At 43.6% G+C, this 16,691-nt stretch overlaps 1 protein-coding gene across 3 annotated transcripts in view; it reads left to right on the plus strand.

Annotated features, from left to right (window-relative positions):
• Positions 1-16,691, plus strand: part of LOC139384490 (ubiquitin carboxyl-terminal hydrolase CYLD-like) — a 33,066-nt gene that overhangs the window by 1,664 nt on the left and 14,711 nt on the right. For all 3 annotated transcript variants that reach the window (XM_071129284.1, XM_071129283.1, XM_071129285.1), the window contains exons 2-6: positions 1,933-2,309; positions 9,809-9,978; positions 12,864-13,107; positions 14,076-14,384; positions 15,898-16,003. In XM_071129284.1, the coding sequence (XP_070985385.1) occupies positions 2,232-2,309; positions 9,809-9,978; positions 12,864-13,107; positions 14,076-14,384; positions 15,898-16,003 (907 nt within the window). In that variant the 5' untranslated portion in view covers positions 1,933-2,231. The remainder of the gene's footprint in view (positions 1-1,932; positions 2,310-9,808; positions 9,979-12,863; positions 13,108-14,075; positions 14,385-15,897; positions 16,004-16,691) is intronic.

Consider the following 16,691-nt stretch of genomic DNA (forward strand, 5'->3'; position numbering starts at 1 on the left):
CATGTTCTTTTGCTCACCCCATGCTCCCTCCTTAAGCTCAAATAGGGGCATGGTCAACATTGCATGATAAACAACAAGTCCTCTGTGAAATTTGAACTGTGAAAATTGATGTTAAGCACAGATGCACAGCCTAAGAGGAGTTGCAATGCAAACCAAGGCTACCACAGCGGCACCCTGTCATTGATTTAAGAAAAAAAATGTTTTATTTAACCTTTATTTAACTAGGCAAGTCAGTTAAGAACTAATTCTTATTTACAATGACGGTCTACCCCAGCCAAACTCTAACCTGGACGACACTGGGCCAATTGTGCGCAGCCCTATGGGACTCCCAATCATGGCTGGTTGTGATACAGCCTGCAATCGAACCAGGGTCTGTAGTGAAGCCTCTAGCACTGAGATGCAGTGCCTTAGACCGCTGCACCGCTCGAGAGCCTCAAGTTGCTTGATTGATGCACAGACATGAGGTGTGAATAGCCTAGATGTGAGAGTGGCCAGAGAACCATAAAGAGGAGTCATGTCAGAGGTGCTTGGATCCCCCCCTTCATATTGGGTTGGTCAAACAGGTTGACCCTGTATTACAGTGGCGGTGACTCTTTTTTTTTATTGTTTGTCAGGAAGAGGCGTTTGACTGCTTTAGTCTGTGAATTCCCCCTCACAGCTCCCTTAACACACAGCTAGGGGAAATCCAAAATGGGTTTTGAGTAATATGTTTATAACAGTGTGTGACTAACGCTTGGCTTAGAATCCATTTGTGTTAATATTGACAGTAGGACCAAGGCCTGTGCGGCATCACCCATTTCTCATCTTAAGAGGAGAGTATCAACAGGTTTTGAGCATATTGTCTGCATGCTTCAAAATTGCCTTCAGGGTACAGCCATTTGAATTCAATCAGTTTTTGGACAGCATCCCTGTCCTTTCTATTCATGTTTGCCCATGGAAGAAGTGTTAAGAAAGTTACTTTTTGTACCTGAATGCCAAAACATTCAGGAGATTAAAGTGCTCAAAGTTGACCCATTTCGCATACCCCACCACACCATGAGACATCCGTGTCTTCATCACTGCAAAAGATAAGCGGTTCAGCTTGATATCATTTAAAAGCTTGTCAAACTATTTTATTATTTCTTGAAAAGAAGCGTAATATAATTGCCATTTTCTTTTTCCAGAAACTATTAAATAGTTTGACAACCCTGTTTGTAAGCTTTTAAATTATAACAATCCCAAACTGTTTATCTTTTTCAGTGATGAAGACATTGATGTTTCATGGTATGGTGGGGTATGCAAAATAAGTCAACTTTGAGAACCTTTATCTCCTGAATGCTTTGGCATTCAGCTACAAAGTCACTTCCTGAGCACTTCTACAATGGGCAAATATGTATGGAAGGTTTTGTTCAAATCAAAAGGGAGCTGTCAAAAAGTGAAATAGGTTTGTCAGGAATCAGAATACAGGTAGTATGTTATTTTTTTTTTGTTGGCCTATTTGGTTGCAAGATACCGGTAGTACACTAGGTTAGGCCTAATCATGTTTGTGCTCAACTGGTTTTCACCGTCAGTTTTATGAGGTACAGTAGCAGCCTGTAGCTAATGGTGCAATCAGGCTTCACTCAGATATTAGCCCTACATTCTAATGAGACTACATCCTGTTTGTTTAGATACCAATTTTAATCTTTGAATGCCATTTATTCAGAGCTTATCCCAGATTTGTATTGCCTAAATGTTTTGTTGTTTTCCCGAAAAGGCCCATTTCTAGCAAATCTTTAAAAAACAACTCCATGCTTATTTGGGTTAGCCTAGCCATAGGCCAATTTTTTGGGGGTGAGAAATTGCTCTGGGATTTATGATAAGTCAGTGATTTAATAGAATTAACCTGGAGGCATTCCATGACCTTTTAACAACATAGTCATAATAACACCATGCCTTTCTATTCGTACACAGGTCCTACGACGTACATTGGGGCATGCAGGCAGACAGTTGAGCCCGTTAAGAGGGCACCCCAGGCCAGCAGGAGCCTGTGAGCGACCATAACACCCTCTCTGTCTACTCTCTAACCAGACAACCTTCCCTTCAGGTGGTAGGCCTAGTTTCTCTCTCACCCTTGCTATGCCCCTGTCACTGCTTTGGGGATAGAGGAACGTCCATAAAGGGAAGAGAGAGGGGCTTCATATTGGGTTAGTTAGACAGGCGGACCCTGTATTTCCCACTGCTATGCCCCAGCTGCCCCAGCCCCTACAGCCATGAGCTCTGCCCTGTGGAGCCAGGAGAAGTCCAGTGGGGGCTTCAGGGAGGACTGGCGCTTCTACATGGTGGTCAAGGTAAATATACATATGTTTAAAGAGCCACTGAACATTTCGACTGTCACGTGTGTTTTTCTGTTGCTCATTAGAAAAAAACAGATTTCAGTCTTGTAATGTGGTTGCTCCACTAAAAGTTTTGAGATTATCCTTCGTTACTTAGAGTTCATTTGTGTTTAAGTACGGTATCCTGCATCACAACTTCATTGCTCCAGACCAGCGCAAGGGGGAGTTAGAGCACTGATTATGTTTTGGGTCCTACTGTGTCTCTAACTGACAATGAATGGGCGACATAAACCTAAATAGAAACTGATAATTGTGCATGACTTCAGTATTACTTACTAAAACTTTTATTACACAAAGGTTTTCATAATTTTATTTTATTAGGATTATTTTTCTCTTACTGTAGTAGTATAGCCCACTCCTGACCGGGCACATTGCACAGCGTCTGAGTGACGCAACGGTCTAAAGCAGTGCAAGCTTTGTTGCTACAGGTGCTGGTTCAATACCTGTGCCGGCCTCGACTGGGAGACCCATGAGATGACTGTAGGTTTTTGGTTTCTCTCACTCTAATAACATAAATAAATTATTCTAAATAACAAACTGTCTTTATTTAGAAATTAGTAACAATGTCTCATCCCATGTTCAACAATGGCCTTTTTCGTGCTCATTTTACGTTATTTGAAAACAAAATCATCTCCAAAATATTATTTTTTAAACAAAGCGATTTTATTATTAATTTAAAATTATATAAAAAAAAAAAAACTTGGATATTCTCACCAATACAGTGAGGGAAAAAAGTATTTGATCCCCTGCTGATTTTGTACGTTTGCCCACTGACAAAGAAATGATCCGTCTATAATTTTAATGGTAGGTTTATTTGAACAGTGAGAGACAGAGGGAAATAAGTATTTGACCCCCCTCTCAATCAAAGATTTCTGACTCCCAGGTGTTTTTTATACAGGTAACGAGCTGAGATTAGGAGCACATTCTTGAAGGCAGTGCTCCTAATCTCAGCTTGTGGAGTTGCAATGATCATGAGAATGGTGAGGAATCAGCCCAGAACTACACGGGAGGATCTTGTCAATGATCTCAAGGCAGCTGGGCTCATAGTTACCAAGAAAACAATTGGTAACAAACTACGCCGTGAAGGACTGAAATCCTGCAGCGCCCGCAAGGTCCCCCTGCTAAAGAAAGCACATACAGTGGGGCAAAACAGTATTTAGTCAGCCACCAATTGTGCAAGTTCTCTCACTTAAAAAGATGAGGCCTGTAATTTTCATCATAGGTACACTTCAACTATGACAGACAAAATGAGAAAAAAAATTCTGATAATCACATTGTAGGACTTTTAATGAATTTATTTGCAAATTATGGTGGAAAATAACTATTTGGTCAATAACAAAAGTTTCTCAATACTTTGTTATATACCCTTTGTTGGCAATGACAGAGGTCAAACGTTTTCTGTAAGTCTTCACAAGGTTTTCACACACTGTTGCTGGTATTTTGGCCCATTCCTCCATGCAGATCTCTAGAGCAGTGATATTTTGGGGCTGTTGCTGGGCAACACGGACTTTCAACTCCCTCCACAGATTTTCTATGGTGTTGAGATCTGGAGACTGGCTAGGCCACTCCAGGATCTTGAAATGCTTCTTACTCTTTCAACAGTTGAGTTTTTACAAAAAAGTTATATGGTCAGATGAAACCAAAATATGACATTCTCCCAATCTTCTTCTGGATCATCCAAATGCTCTCTAGCAAACTTAAGACGGGCCTGGACATGTACTGGCTTAAGCAGGGGGACACGTCTGGCACTGCAGGATTTGAGTCCCTGGCGGCGTAGTGTGTTACTGATGGTAGGCTTTTTTACTTTGGTCCCAGCTCTCTGCAGGTCACTCACTAGGTCCCCCCGCGTGGTTCTGGGATTTTTGCTCACCGTTCTTGTGATCATTTTGACCCCACGGGGTGAGATCTTGCATGGAACCCCAGATCGAGGGAGATTATCAGTTGTCTTGTATGTCTTCCATTTCCTAATAATTGCTCCCACAGTTGATTTCTTCAAACCAAGCTGCTTACCTATAGCAGATTCAGTCTTCCCAGCCTGGTGCAGGTGTACAATTTTGTTTCTGGTGTCCTTTGACAGCTCTTTGGTCTTGGCCATAGTGGAGTTTGGAGTGTGACTGTTTGAGGTTGTGGACAGGTGTCTTTTATACTGATAACAAGTTCAAACAGGTGCCATTAATACAGGTAACGAGTGGAGGACAGAGGAACCTCTTAAAGAAGAAGTTACAGGTCTGTGAGAGCCAGAAATCTTGCTTGTTTGTAGGTGACCAAATACTTATTTTCCACCATAATTTGCAAATAAGCTCTTTGGCATCAACTCAACTCGCCATGTTTGGAGGAGGAAGAATTCTGATTTCCCTCACAACATTCCAGATATGATTTCCCTCACAACATTCCAGATATGATTTCCCTCACAACATTCCAGATATGATTTCCCTCACAACATTCCAGATATGATTTCCCTCACAACATTCCAGATATGATTTCCCTCACAACATTCCTGATATGATTTCCCTCAACATTCAAGATATGATTTCCCTCACAACATTCCAATGACAGAAACCTCAACCAATATCACATCAGCACATTAACACCATGTTAAAGTGTTAGCTAGTACATGCACTTGAAGCCAGCAGCAGTACCTTTGCTCTTTGGTTTGCTTTGGCCAGAGGAGGACTTGTCACTGCTGCTGCCTCTGGGGGTAAAACTGTGCTTCTGCAGCCTCTGGTCCTGCATGGAGTACTCTGCAAACAAACAGCTCAGTATAACAACAGTGTGGAACAACACTGATATACCCATCCCCCCGTGCTAAAACCCTACAGTGCACAGCCGTGTGTCTTGTTGCAGGTGCTGGCAGATATACACACACACACACACACACACACACACACACACAGTGAGGGGAAAAAAGTATTTGATCCCCTGCTGATTTTGTACGTTTGCCCACTGACAAAGAAATTATCATTCTATAACAACAAACAAAAATCCAGAAAAAAACATGAAATATGTTATAAATTGATTTGCATTTTAATGAGGGAAATAAGTATTTGCCCCCCTCTCAATCAGAAAGATTTCTGGCTCCCAGGTGTCTTTTATACAGGTAATGAGCTGAGATTAGGAGCACACTCTTAAAAGGGATTGCTCATAATCTCAGTTTGTTACCTGTATAAAAGACACCTGTCCACAGAAGCAATGAATCAATCAAATTTCAAACTCTCCACTATGGCCAAGACCAAATAGCTCTCCAAGGATGTCAGGGACAAGATTGAAGACCGACACAAGGCTGGAATGGGCTACAAGACCATCGCCAAGCAGCTTGGTGAGAAGGTGACAACAGTTAGTGCGATTATTCGCAAATGGAAGAAACACAAAATAACTGTCAATCTCCCTCGGCCTGGGGCTCCATGCAAGGTCTCACCTCGTGGAGTTGCAATGATCATGAGGAATCAGCCCAGAACTACACGGGAGGATCTTGTCAATGATCTCAATGCAACTGGGATCATAGTCACTTAGAAAACAATTAGTAACACTACGCTGTGAAGGACTGAAATCCTGCAGCGCCTGCAAGGTCCCCCTGCTCAAGAAAGCACATGCCCGTATGAAGTTTGCCAATGAACAACTGAATGATTCAGAGGACAACTGGGTGAAAGTGTTGTAGTCAGATGAGACCAAAATGAAGCTCTTTGGCATCAACTCAACTCGCCGTGTTTGGAGGAGGAGGAGGAATGCTGCCTATGACCCCAAGAACACTGTCCCCACCGTCAAATATGGAGGTGGAAACATTATGCTTTGGGGGTGTTTTTCTGCTAAGGGGACAGGACAACTTCACCGCATCAAAGGGACGATGGACGGGGCCATGTACCGTCAAATCTTGGGTGAGAACCTCCTTCCCTCAGCCAGGGCATTGAAAATGGGTCGTGGATGGGTATTCCAGCATGACAATGACCCAAAACACACGGCTAAGGCAACAAAGGAGTGGCTCAAGAAGAAGCACATTAAGGTCCTGGAGTGGCCTAGCCAGTCTCCAGACCTTAATCCCATAGAAAATCTGTGGAGGTAGCTGAAGGTTCGAGTTGCCAAACGTCAGCCTCGAAACCTTAATGACTTGGAGAAGATCTGCAAAGAGGAGTGGGACAAAATCCCTCCTGAGATGTGTGCAAACCTGATGGCCAACTACAAGAAACGTCTGACCTCTATGATTACCAACAAGGGTTGTGCCACCAAGTACTAAGTCATGTTTTGCAGAGGGGTCAAATACTTATTTCCCTCATTAAAATGCAAATCAATTTATAACGTATTTGACATGTGTTTTTCTGGATTTGTTTTGTTATTCTGTCTCTCACTGTTCAAATAAACCTACCATTAAAATTATAGACTGATAATTTCTTTGTCAGTGGGCAAACGTACAAAATCAGCATGTGATCAAATACTTTTTTCCCTCACTGTATATTATTAACCCTGTTATTAGCAGGACAATACAGTTAAAGTCTGAAGTTTACACACACTTAGGTTGGAGTCATTAAAACTCGTTTTTCAACCACTCCACAAATTTCTTGTTAACACACTATAGTTTTGGCAAGTCCGTTAGGACATATACTTTGTGCATGACACAAGTAATTTTTGCAACAATTGTTTACAGACAGATTTTTTCACTTATCTTAATGTATCACAATTCCAGTGGGTCAGAAGTTTACATACACTAAGTTGACTGCCTGTAAAAAGCTTGGAAAATTCCAGAAAATTATGTCTTGGCTTTAGAAGCTTCTGATATAGGCTGATTTACATCATTTGAGTCAATTGGAGGTGTACCTGTGGATATATTTCAAGGCCTACCTACAAACTCAGTGCCTCTTTGCTTGGCATCATGGGAAAATCAAAATAAATCAGCCAAGACCTCAGAAAAAAAGTTGTAGACCTCCACAAGTCTGGTTCATCCCTGGGAGCAAATTGCAAACGCCTGAATGTACCACATTCATCTGTACAAACAATAGTACGCAAGTATAAACACCATGGAACCACGCAGCCATCATACCGCTCAGGAAGGAGATGCATTCTGTCTCCTAGAGATGAATGTACTTTGGTGCGAAAAGTGCAAATCATTCCCAGAACAACAGCAAAGGACCTTGTGAAGATGATGGAGGAAACGGGTACAAAAGTATATATATCCATAGTAAAACGAGTCCTATATCGACGTAACCTGAAAAGCTGCTCAGCAAGAAAGAAGCCACTGCTCCAAAACCACCATAAAAAAGCCAGACTAGGGTTGCAACTGCACATGGGGACAAATATCGTACTTTTTGGAGAAATGTCCTCTGGTCTGGTGAAACAAAAATAGAACTGTTTGGCCATAATGACCATTGTTATGTTTTGAGGAAAAGGGGGGAGGCTTGCATGTCGAAGAATATCATCCCAACCATGAAGCACGGGGTTGGCAGCGTAGCCTAGTGGTTAGAGCGTTGGACTAGTAACCGGAAGGTTGCAAGTTCAAACCCCCGAGCTGACAAGGTCTGCCCCTGAACAGGCAGTTAACCCACTGTTCCTAGGCCGTCATTGAAAATAAGAATTTGTTCTTAACTGATCTTGCCTAGTTAAATAAAGGTAAATAATAATAATGTTGTGGGGGTGCTTTGCTGCAGGAGGGACTGTTGCACTTCACAAAATATATGACATCATGAGGAAGGAAAATTGTGTGGATATATTGAAGCAACATCTCAAGACATCAATCAGGAAGTTAAAGCTTGGTTGCAAATGGCCCCAGAGTGGTGCACAATGGAATTGCCTTGAAGTTCTCCATCTGTATCCACTCCCCAAGCATACTTCCAAAGTTGTGGCAAAATGGCTTAAGGACAACAAAGTCAAGGTATTGGAGTGGCCATCACAAAGCCCTGACCTCACATTTGTGGAACATTTGTGGGCAGAACTGAAAAAGCGTCTGCGAGCAAGGAGGCCTACAAACCTGACTCAGTTACACCAGCTCTGTAAGGAGAAAGGGGCCAAAATTCACCCAACTTATTGTGGGAAGCTTGTGGAAGGCTACCCAAAATGTTTGACCCAAGTGAAACAATTTAAAGGCAAAGCTACCAAATACTAATTAAGTGTATGTAAACTTCTGACCCACTGGGAATGAGAGAAATCATTCGCTCTATTACTGTTCTGACATTTCACATTCTTAAAATAAGAGTGGTGATCCTAACTGACCTAAAACAGGGAATTTTTACTAGGATTAAATGTCGGGAATTGTGAAAACTGAGTCTAAATGTACTTGGCTAAGGTGTATGTAAACTTCTGACTTCAACTGTATATACTGGCCAGAGTGGTGCACAATGGGATTGCCTTGCAGTTCTCCATCTGTTTCCACTGAAAGCGCGTGCGGTTCAAGGCAGGAGGCATGGGTTTGGGCTGCAGAGCCTCGCACAGAAGAAAGACCTAGCCCATGGGGGAGGGAGGAGGAGGAAGGGTGGTGGTCCCCCTCCCCGCCACACTGGGTTGCACAGAACAACACTTTAAGGGGCATTGCACTAATAATGTCGCTGACTAGGGAAACGTTCCCGTTGTTCTTAGTGCCAGTCTGCACGTTCAAACTAAAACAATGTAACTAATAATGGCATCTTTATGCTTTTGTTAATAAAATAATGATAAAAATACTCTTTCAAAATGCCGATGTTTGTTTATTTAGTTATGGATCCATAACGAATTACTATGGGAATAAATATCACTGAATTACAGAAATATTGGAACAAAGTTGTCTAATAAAGTTAAACAAACTGTTGCTTACTGGAAAATACTCTTTCAAACACACGGTCACGTTGTACAGCGCCATTATGGCTATTAGCAGGTAGCTTATTTAAACAGTCTCACTGTCTATGCTATGGGATAGAGAGTAATCACTGCAGCTCTTCACCCCATGTTAGTGGACTAATGGACATCATCAAATCAAAACCCTGTCTTCATTTACCCATTGACGCACAGATGTTCCAAACTCTGTTTTAAACTGACTTTATGAGCAAAATTATCCTATTTACACTTTGTAGTCTGACACTAGAATAACTTTTTCTGGCTCATATGATGCCACATAGGCCATTTTTAAAAGGGATTCGTTGCTTTTTTAAAGCAGTTGCTCTTTAAGAAATTCCTGACTTTTGCTAGGGATTATTCAAGATTTTGTTAATGTTTGTTTGTTTATTTATCAAGGCCTGTGTATCGAAAAGGGTTTATTTTTTTGGTTTTTCATATTTTGTTGTTTCAGCTATTGTGTGTTTGAGAATCAACTCCGGAAGATAAGTCCTGATGTACTAATGGGTATCTTTTGATTATGTTTGAATTGGCTCTTTATTCCCTATATAATGCACTACATCAGCCCAATGGGACCTGGTCAAAACCAGTGTGCTAAATAGGGAATAGGGTGCCATTTATAACACAGCCTGAGTCCCTTAATAAGTCAACACAATTCTACTAAGGAGTGTACAGTGGAGAAGCCCCCCCAGAAGACCCTGAGGATCCCCCGGGGCAGCTTGGGACAGGCCTGCCAGGAGAGGAACAGCCTGGGGCGCACGCTGCCCCCTAGCAAGGGCAAGAGGAGCATACGCATCCTGGACCAGACCAACGTGGTGCTGAGCCTGGATGAGCGGTTGGTCTAATTAATGGATAGTGACACTATCATGCTATATTGCAAATTTGAAAAAGACAAGACAGTTCGAAAAACAACAATACTCACATTTGACATACAGTCGTGACCAAAAGTTTTGAGAATGACACAAATATAAATTTTTACAAAGCCTGCTGCCTCAGTTTGTATGATGGCAATTTGCATATACTCCAGAATGTTATGAAGAGTGATCAGATGAATTGCAATTAATTGCAAAGTCCCTCTTTGCCATGCAAATGAAGTGAATCCCCCAAAAACATTTCCACTGCATTTCAGCCCTGCCACAAAAGGACCAGCTGACGTCATGTCAGTGATTCTCTCGTTAACACAGGTGTGAGTATTGACGAGGACAAGGCTGGAGATCACTCTGTCATGCTGAGTGAATTCGAATAACAGACTGGAAGCTTCAAAAGGAGGGTGGTGCTTGGAATCATTGTTCTTCCATGGTTACCTACAGGAAACACATGCAGTCATCATTGCTTTGGACAAAAAGGGCTTCACAGACAAGGATATTGCTGCCAGTAAGATTGCACCTAAATCAACCATTTATCGGATCATCAAGAACTTCAAGGAGAGCGGTTCAATTGTTGTGAAGAAGGCTTAAGGGCGCCCAAGAAAGTCCAGCAAGCGCCAGGACTGTCTCCTAAAGTTGATTCAGCTGCGGGATTGGGGCACCACCAGTACAGAGCTTGCTCAGGAATGGCAGCAGGCAGGTGTGAGTGCATCTGCATGCACAGTGAGGCGAAGACTTTTGGAGGATGGCCTGGAGTCAAGAAGGGCAGCAAAGAAGCCTCTTCTCTCCAGGAAAAACATCAGGGACAGACTGATATTCTGCAAAAGGTACAGGATTTGGACTGCTGAGGACTGGGGTAAAGTCATTTTCTCTGAATCCCCTTTCCGATTGTTTAGGGCATCCTGAAAAAACTTGTCAGACGAAGACAAGGTGAGTGCTACCATTAGTCCTGTGTCATGCCAACAGTAAAGCATCCTGAGACCATTCATGTGTGGGGTTGTTTCTCAGCCAAGGGAGTGGGCTCACTCACAATTTTGCCTAAGAACACAGCCATGACTAAAGAATGGTACCAACACATCCTCCAAGAGCAACTTCTCCCAACCATCCAGGAACAGTTTGGTGACAAACAACGCCTTTTCCAGCATGATGGAGCACCTTGCCATAAGGCAAAAGTGGTAACTAAGTGGCTCAGGGAACCAAACATTTATATTTTGGGTCCATGGCCAGGAAACTCCCCAGACCTTAATCCCATTGAGAACTTGTGGTCAATCCTCAAGAGGCGGGTGGACAAACAAAAACCCACAAATTCTGACAAACTCCAACCATTGATTATGCAAGAATGGGCTGCCATCAGTTAGGATGTGGCCCAGAAGTTAATTTACAGCATGCCAGGGTGGATTGCAGAGGTCTTGAAAAAGAAGGGTCAAATGCACTGCAAATATTGACTCTTTGCATCAACTTCATGTAATTGTCAATAAAAGCCTTTGACACTTATGAAATGCTTGTAATTATACTTCAGTATTCCATAGTAACATCTGACAAAATATCTAAAGACACTGAAGAAGCAAAGTTTGTGGAAATTAATATTTGTGTCATTCTCAAAACTTTTCGCCACGACTACACTACATGTCTAAAAGTATGTGGACACCTGCTCATCAAACATCTCATTCTAAAATCATGGGCATTAATATGGAGTTGTACTCCCCTTTTGCTTCTATAAAAGCCTCCAATCTTTTGGGAAGAATTTCCACTTGATGTTGGAACATTGCTGGGGGGACTTGCTTCCATTCAGGCACAAAAGCATTAGTGAGGTCGGGCACTGATGTTGGCCAATTAGGCCTGGCTCGCAGTCGGCGTTCCAAATCATCCTAAAGGTGTTTGATGGCGTTGAGGTCAGGACTCTGTACAGGCCAGTCAAGATCTTCCACTCAGAGCTTGACTATCCATTTCTGTAAGGACCTCGCTTTGTGAACTGGGACATTGTCATGTTGAAACACAAAAGGGCCTTCCCCAAACTGTTGCCACAAAGTTGGAAGCACAGAATCATCTAAAATGTAATTGTATGCTGTCGCGTTAAGATTTCCCTTCACTGGGACAAAGAGGCCTAGCCCGAACCATGAAAAACAGCCCCTGACCGTTATTCCTCCTCCACCAAACTTTACAGTTGGCACTATGCATTGGGGCAGGTAGTGTTCTCCTGGCATCTGCCAAACCCAGATTTGTCTGTCGGACTGCCAGATGGTGAAGCGTGATTCATCACTCCAGAGAACATGTTTCCACTGCTCCATGCCGACCCTTGGCATTGCGCATGGTAATCTTAGGCTTGTGTGCGGCTGCTCAGCCATGGAAACCAATTTCATGACACTCCCGACGAACAGTTCCTGTGCTGACGGAACAACAGACAATTTTTACGCCCTTCAGTACTCGTGGTCCCATTCTGTGAGCTTGTGGCCTACCACTTCGCAGCTGAGCTGTTGTTGCTCCTAGACATTTCCACTTCACAATAACAGCACTTACAGTTGATTGGGGCAGGGCAGAAATTTGACTAATTGATATGTTGGAAAGGTGGCATCCTTTGACGGTGCCACATCGAAAGTCACTGAGCTCTTCAGTAAGGCCATTCTACTGCCAATGTTTGTCTATGAGAAGTATATGGCTCTGTGCTTGATTTTATACACCTGTCAGCAACCGGTTTAGCTGAAATAGCTGCATCCACTAATTTGAAGGGGTGTCCACATACTCTTGTAACTATAGTGTATGACATTGACATGTTTTTGAAACTTTCATATTTTCTGGTGTTTTCCTCTGGGATTCAAATCTTTTTGTTGTGTGTTTTGATTTGCAACCAAATCAGGGACGTCCTGGAGCTGGATGAGAAGCTAGCTGAGCTGCTGTTCCCCATCACCAACTGTGAGGAGCGCTATGCCCTGCTGTGCAACAAGCCCAGGCTGGAGCGGGCCAGAGACATCGACTGTGGCTCCAAGGTGCGCGTGCAGCTGCGTTCGGGGGATGAACCTTTGCCCGGGGTAGTCCGATTTAAAGGATCTCTCCTCCCAGACAGGGCTCTCTCCGGGGTCTGGTTTGGAGTGGAGCTGCTGGTGAGAAATCTCATCTTTACTGTTTTTTTTTTAAATGCGCTTTGTAAGCAATTAACCCTCAGTTACGTATATAGAATAACTTTATTTGTCCCAGAGGGAACTTCAGTTATGTGTGATATCGTCTGTAATTTGGTTTTTGTGAAATGTTCCCTGAGGATTTCATAACAGTTAAGCTAGTAAATGGACTCTCTCTCTCTTGCCGTAGCCTACGTTCTGTAAAGATGCAGTAAAATAGCAGGCTACAAAGGCTTGTTTATTGGAGCACAATGTTGTGTGAGTGGGTGAAGGTGCCGGACGAGAGGCTGACCCTTGCTCACTATAAAGGGTTTAGCACATTATTGGGTTTCAGATCAGCGTCTTGATTGAATGCCAGACTTGTATCACGATTGAGAATACTTACCACACATTTACAGACAACAATGTTTACTTCTTATCTTAATCATACAAACATAAATTGAACGATGCCAATGCTGAAAAGCCCTACATGGCACTCAAGAAGAAGTGCAGTGTATAGGATCATGTAACTACACCCTCGGTAACTGTCCATTATCCCTGTGTAAGAGCAAAGATTATTCAGTTCGGCGCCTGCCGGCTACTTTCTGCAATGAAACATTTTGAGTATGCTGTTATGCCCTCCGCACTATCGATCTGAAACCCTCATCATCCCAGATGTATGATGTTCACTTCCCTGTTCCCTCCCCTGCAGAATGCTGAATAGGCAGGTTACTGTAGCTGAGCTCACCTCACTGTAATGACAGCTCATGCCTCTTGTATCAGCTCAGCCCAGTGCTAGGCTTTTCTGGTGATGGTAAGGGTTAGGGAAGAGGTTATGGGTCAGGGAAATTATTTGGCATTACTGTGTGAAGGATTAGGGGAAGGGTTAGTGTGTCTGAGTAAGCCACATGCGACTGGCACTCACAGGTTATCCCACGTTTAACATACTGTATGTAACCTATGCCTCTACCTAGGAGGAGGGCAGAGGCCAGGGCTTCACAGAGGGCTCCTACCAAGGCCGACAGCTGTTCCGCTGTGAGGATGAGTGCGGGGTGTTCGTGGCCCTGGACAAGCTGGAGCTGTGGGATGACGAGGAAGAGGAGCTGGGAGAGCTAGAGGTGGATCACGTCACCCTGGTGGAGGAGGAGATTGATTTCCATCAGCTGGAGATCAACTCCAGGGTCCTGGTCCAGACCAGAGAGGGGCCGGAGAGAGGAACCATCATCTTCTGTGACCTGCTGCCTGGGAACGAGAGCCTGGGGTACTATGTGGGAGTAGACATGGTAAGGCTTGAGACGCTGGTCCCATACTGGGGCCTTACTGAGTGGGACCTCTTCAACCTGCTCCTGTCTGCTGTAGAATGGCAAACTGGCAATGTAAATACTGTCAGAGTGGAGGTTACCTTCTCCTCTGCTGTTAACACTAGGTAAAGGGAAAATGTCCTCCCTACATATATAATAATGCTGTATTTATAGAACATGGCTAACAATTTGTAAATGACATCTCAAGTTAAGTAAAAGGCTAGTTCAAGTAGCCCCTGTAATGTTGTTTGTATGATTTGATTGTCTATCCAGAAAAGCAAATATAATTCATAATGTTTATTTAGCCAGCTGCTGGTGTCGATGTTGCCAATGTAATCAGATGGCATAGCAGTTAAGGAAAGGGAACATGCATAATGACAGAGGCATTTGACTGCCGGTTGTTAGTAGTAGCAGCAGCAGTGAGCCCACTCAGTCTACTCTGGCCTGGGACACACACAAAGGGCAGTAGTCATGCGGGGAGCTGGGGAGTGAGGTAAAGTTGCAGCATGCGTCCCCAATGGCACCCTATTCCCTATGTAGTGAACTACTTTTGACTAGAGCCCAATGGGCCCAAATGTAGTGCACTAAATAGGCAATAGGGTGCCATTGGGGACGCAAATACAGCACTGGGCTGTATGACCAGTAGCATGGCACATGGCCAGCGGGTTGGCCGGGCAGCCGAGGAAAGGAGAGGAGAGTCCACTGCTCCGTTCACTCTGCTCCAGCCTCGCCCAGCATACAGGGAACATTAACAACCCTCTGACACGCCATATACAAAACAGCTTAGTGTTAGGCTATATTTGTATAACGTTTTGTTTATTTGGATCTATTTTTGCCAACAATGGGCCAACCTTCCAATAGTACATAGATTAGTGTGGTGGAGTGGAGCAACCAGTACTGGAGAACTTTGACCCTGCTTCCTGGGGATTGGAATAAGCACCGCTCTGTTTTGAGACGCGGGGAGGTACATTTGAGAAACGTAGAGAGGGAAGGTTAAGAGGGGAGTTCAAGTGCAGACAGAAGACCATTACTGGGTAGAGGAGGTAGTTGACTGGAGAGAGAAGAGCAGACAGAAGACCATTGCTGGGTAGAGGAGGTAGTTGACTGGAGAGAGAAGAGCAGACAGAAGACCATTGCTGGGTAGAGGAGGTAGTTGACTGGAGAGAGAAGAGCAGACAGAAGACCATTACTGGGTAGAGGAGGTAGTTGACTGGAGAGAGAAGAGCAGACAGAAGACCATTACTGGGTAGAGGAGGTAGTTGACTGGAGAGAGAAGAGCAGACAGAAGACCATTACTGGGTAGAGGAGGTAGTTGACTGGAGAGAGAAGAGCAGACAGAAGACCATTACTGGGTAGAGGAGGTAGTTGACTGGAGAGAGAGAAGCGCTGTCGTAGTGATGACAGGACTGCTGCTGAGACTGGGACTGTAAGTACAGGTTTTAGGAGATGAGGAACGCCCGCAGCAGTAATCGGTTGCTGTCTCCGGCTCTTCCAGGACAATCCTATTGGGGACTGGGATGGTGTTATCGATGGGAAGCTGCTGTGTAATTTCGCCAGTCTGGAACACACCCGTCTAGTCCCCATCTGTGACGTAATGCCAGGTGAGTCCAGTGGTCCGGTAGTCTATTCTCTCCTTTTTTCCCTCACATCAAATGTATATAGTTATTTCAACTTATTACAATTTCATCAAGTGCAAATCTATATATATTTTTTAATATTCTCTCCCTTATTTGGATCCTCTAAATGATAACTGAAGAAGCTTCAGGTATTGCCTATTAGCCATATAGTCAGTCAGGCAGTTATGAGTGTAGTATTTGTGGCGGGTGTGAGTGAACACTGGAGTGTTGTGTGTTAGTGTTTTACTGGCAGCGGTAACAGCAACAGAGGCTCTTTTGTTTGATGGTTCTGCTTGTTTTTGAAAGTCAAGTGAGATGCTGCTCCTCTCAGCCTCTTTGTTCTAGCCATTGGTTTTATTGATTTGTTTGTATGTGTTGTCTGACTCTGAACCCCAACAATGTTTCAGATGCTTTGACGTTCTTGGTCTTCTTGGACATACTTGAAGCGTGTGTGTGTGTTGTGGGGGGAAGGGGGCGTATATTTCGTTAATGCATTTTCTCTTTGAAAAGCTTTTTGCTCTCCGAAACCTAAGACTGATTATGTTCACTTGTACTTAAAGTCTATGGTATTGAGTGAAAGTGTGCTTTTCACTTTGCATCAGTCTTTGTGATTAACTGAGTAAATATCGGTATTTTGCACAATTATAAAGCCCTTCCCACTGCTTTACCAGGC

This window comes from Oncorhynchus clarkii, chromosome 26 (assembly GCF_045791955.1).
Source record: "Oncorhynchus clarkii lewisi isolate Uvic-CL-2024 chromosome 26, UVic_Ocla_1.0, whole genome shotgun sequence".
Taxonomy (NCBI): domain Eukaryota; kingdom Metazoa; phylum Chordata; class Actinopteri; order Salmoniformes; family Salmonidae; genus Oncorhynchus; species Oncorhynchus clarkii.